General features: G+C 32.6%; 1 protein-coding gene across 1 annotated transcript; it reads right to left on the bottom strand.

Annotated features, from left to right (window-relative positions):
* Window positions 1–991: 991 nt before the first annotated feature.
* Window positions 992–3,027, bottom strand: LOC108337826 (transcription factor RAX3). The gene is made up of 3 exons (XM_017574424.2): window positions 2,747–3,027; window positions 2,335–2,464; window positions 992–2,106 (listed from the first exon to the last, which is right to left on the bottom strand). Exons 1-3 carry the CDS (start codon window positions 2,880–2,882, stop codon window positions 1,266–1,268), a joined length of 1,107 nt encoding a protein of 368 aa, XP_017429913.1. The 5' UTR covers window positions 2,883–3,027; the 3' UTR covers window positions 992–1,265.
* Between the last annotated feature and the right edge of the window lie 735 nt (window positions 3,028–3,762).

Genomic DNA, 3,762 nt, shown 5'->3' with positions numbered 1-3,762 from the left:
TATATATATATATATATATATATATATATATATATAGGGAGTAAACAAAATGCACCCTATTGAAACATGTCATTTTATGCTATTAATGTTCACTTCCATCAACAAGACAACTCTCATCATATTAATAAAGATATTTTATGTATATTTTAGGCATGTAGGACTGACTCCACATTGGCAAACATATAATGCTCATCAAATAGAAATTATTCTGGCAGGTGCCACTTCTTTTTTAAGAAAAAGTTCTACTTTATGCAATATTCTTTTACAAATAGTAGGGGGAAAAAACAAGAAACAAGAGAGACAAATGTAAAGTGAGGCGAAAACTGTGATTAAACACAAAACTAAATAGTAGAAGACACAAGAAATTTGCCTAGATACAACACTATAATATATAAATGAATAGTACAAGTTCTGTTTTCGAATTAGATTCAGTTTTGTATTGATAATTTATGACATTTTAATAAAGTACATATCATACAAAATAACATCTAATAATGATTCTAATGAAAAAGTAACACCAACGTTGATTCTAAGCACTTATAAAAAAAAAAAAAAAAACTAAGAAAAGTTATGAATTTTCTTTTCGATAGTATATATATAAACTCATTTTTAAAAGTTTTTTATATTGGCATGTTTACATAATTGTGTAAAAGTTTTCTTACATGATGCCCACACACATATATATATATATATATATATATATATATATATATATATATATATATATATATATATATAAATAAGTTTATCATCATGCATGTAATGCTTCAACCTACGTTTGTCTTAAAAGATATCATAAAAATTCATTGTATCTCTTTCTTTCTTTCCTTTTTTCTTGAAAGAGAAATGTACACGTAAACACCAACTACATTATTCAGACTAAATGTCACCCTACTCAGTGCCTTTTTCTGAGATTGCATAGAGTTTGACTGGTCTTCTATGGACACAATAAATGATAAATCATAGCAGAAATCAGTTAGAACACGAAAGATATTTAAACGATACCCAAATCAATACACAAAACAATAGTCAGAGAAACTACACTTACTGCTACTACCTAGCAGATGATCAACATTCAACACTATAGCAGCTTATGAGAAAAACTAACTAACTAAGCAGAAATTAATATAGCTACAGTACATAGACAGTTATACATACTATATCTATATATATAACTTATTTTATTGTCAATTACCCCCCTCCCCTTGTGACAAATGGCTAATAATAGTAATGACAGTAAAATAACAATATACAAAAAGATCATGTTATTGTGCCCCTGGGTAGCTAAACTCTTGCAAAGCACATTCTTGACCTTCAAAATGGGAAGCAAGTGAATCATGGTGATAAATGGAAGTGGTGGTTTCATCCCAATTTGTGGTGGTGGTGGTGTTTTGGTCACAAGTAGTAGTGATAGTAGAATCTGTTATCTTGTGGAGGATCATGCCTTCATTGTACAAGAACTCTAACCCATCTGAATAATTAGAAGAAGGCACCATTTCCTCAAATGATGGGGTGAAATTACCATCTTGTCCTTGCATCATGTCATCAACTCCAGAGTATTGACCAGTTTGTCCAAAGTGTACCTCGTTGTTGGCAACAATGCAGGCTGAAGAAGAAGAGGAACCAACATGGACTTGTTCTTGGTAAACTTGTTGCCCTTGTGAGGAGAATTGAAGGTTCAACCCATCAAGGGTAGGCTGGTAATAATCACCTGAAAATCTTCCTCCTAGTTTGATCAGGAGTTTCTTGATGGAATCTTGGTCGTTGAAACCTGGACCTTGGCTTGTTGTGTATGGCAAGGGTATTATGGGTAGTGGCAGCACTGGCATGTTGATGTTCTGTGGCCAACATAATTGTTGATGTTGTTGTTGGTGATGTTGTTGACTAGTGCTACTATTTTCCTGAACCATGGATAAGGAAGAAGAATCACCATCGCTACTCCTTCTATTAGCATCACTAATTTCTTGCTTAACACTGTTGTAATTGCCTCTATTACGTGGCTCTCTTCGATGCTTCCCTAGAAGCTTCTTTTTCAGCCTCGTGTTCCAGTAGTTCTTTATGTCATTATCAGTTCTTCCCGGCAACTGTGCTGCAATCACCGACCACCTGCGATCACACAAACCAAAAGGGTTTCACGAAACAAAGAAACACACACGTTTGAGATATGAAAGAGAAAGCCGTAACCATAATCTTAGTAAAAATCATATCTCAAAAAACCAAATACGCATTATAATCAGTAACATGCATATATTGTAGCAAGTAACACAGTCTTAATTAAGCTGGGAGTGAAATGAACACACACAAACACACATGTATCAAAATGAATGTATAAACCTGCTTCCGATACTGATGTAAAGGCTGCAAATAATGTTGTCTTCTTCCTCAGAGAAACCACCGTGCCTGAGATTAGGGCGAAGATAGTTCAGCCACCTAAGGCGGCAACTCTTGCCACATCGCTTAAGGCCTAGTTCATCACAAAATTAAAGATACTGTCAGACACACACAAAAAAAAGGACCAAACCTAATCTTCATACTGATCATGATGGCTGTTAAATAAAAGAGAATTACCCAAACCAAATTAGAATATATAATCTTATAATAATAATTTTAACACTGTGGTTTCAAAATTTGAAGTCTTTGTTGATTGAATGAGTCCTACACACGGATAGTCAATGAAATGATGGTATATGTTTGTGAATGGAAGAAAGTTTAGAAATAGGGTTAGAAAGAAAGTGGTATAATATACCTATTTTTTGAGGCAAAGCAATCCAGTTACCACCAGTGCCATGTTTTTCTATGTAGGATTTGAGCTTAGCATCTTCTTCTGGAGACCATGGACCTTTCTTCACGTTTGCTTTGTCGCAGCAAGGAGCTCTGCCCATGTTGTCTTTTTGGTTTTGGTGTCTGCTTTGAGCTTTTTGATTGATTGGGGCAACTTCCACTCTTTAATTACAGACCCAATAGTCAGAATTATAGGAGAGAGAGAGAGAAAGAGAAAGAGAGAGAAAGAGAATGAAAATTATTAATATAAAAACTTGGAGAAGATAAAGATGATTCCAAGACAATCCATTGCGCTATTTTTATATAGTGTGTGTGGCAGAAAAGAAAGGTATATGTTAATTTGATATAGAAAATTGCTGAAATTTAGTATTGCCAGAATAGGAGAATAAGGTTTGTTCTTCTTGTCTTTCTTAGACTGGAATCAATTTTAAGTTGTATATACTATGGGCTCTAACGTTTTTAATTTTCATTGCAACTTTTTGGAGTCCACTCTTTCTTGCTTCACTGTCTACCCACATATGCATGCATCTGACATTATGGCAGCACTTTTCTTTCTTACACTCTTTCTTCATTTTTCAAACTTTTTCTTATTACAGAAATTATTTTTTATTTTTTTCTAGTTTTAATAACACATTTTCATCCTTTTTTTTTTAATTCTAAATGTTATCATTACAGTTCTCTCCCACCCCACATTTTTAGATTTCCTTCATTTTCTTGATATGTCGAATGTGTTTTTTTTTCTTTTTTGTAACATGTTCTTATAAAAACAAGTCAATTTATGACCATTTTTATTAAGTAACTTCGTTTTGTGACTAATAAAATGTATAAAAATTGAAAAATATTACGATAAAAATGTGCAAAAAATTGTTGGAAACTTAATTATATAAAACGAGCGACAAAAAAAGATGACAATTTAATGGTAAAACATGCCATTAATTATTATTTTTGTACAATTTAGTGATGAAATAATGTTGTGTATAT

This window comes from Vigna angularis, chromosome 7 (genome assembly GCF_016808095.1).
Source record: "Vigna angularis cultivar LongXiaoDou No.4 chromosome 7, ASM1680809v1, whole genome shotgun sequence".
Classification (NCBI taxonomy): domain Eukaryota; kingdom Viridiplantae; phylum Streptophyta; class Magnoliopsida; order Fabales; family Fabaceae; genus Vigna; species Vigna angularis.
The sequence above is the reverse complement of the archived record's forward strand: the minus strand, read 5'-3'. Positions and strand labels throughout refer to the sequence as shown.

Excerpts from the sequence above, each read along its gene's own strand:
- LOC108337826 (XM_017574424.2), bottom strand. The coding sequence starts at position 2,882 with ATGGGCAGAGCTCCTTGCTGCGACAAAGCAAACGTGAAGAAAGGTCCA. Across the intron at positions 2,465-2,746 it reads TGCTTTGCCTCAAAAAATAG|GCCTTAAGCGATGTGGCAAG; the intron begins GTATATTATACC and ends GTGATGAACTAG. Across the intron at positions 2,107-2,334 it reads TACATCAGTATCGGAAGCAG|GTGGTCGGTGATTGCAGCAC; the intron begins GTTTATACATTC and ends GTGTGATCGCAG.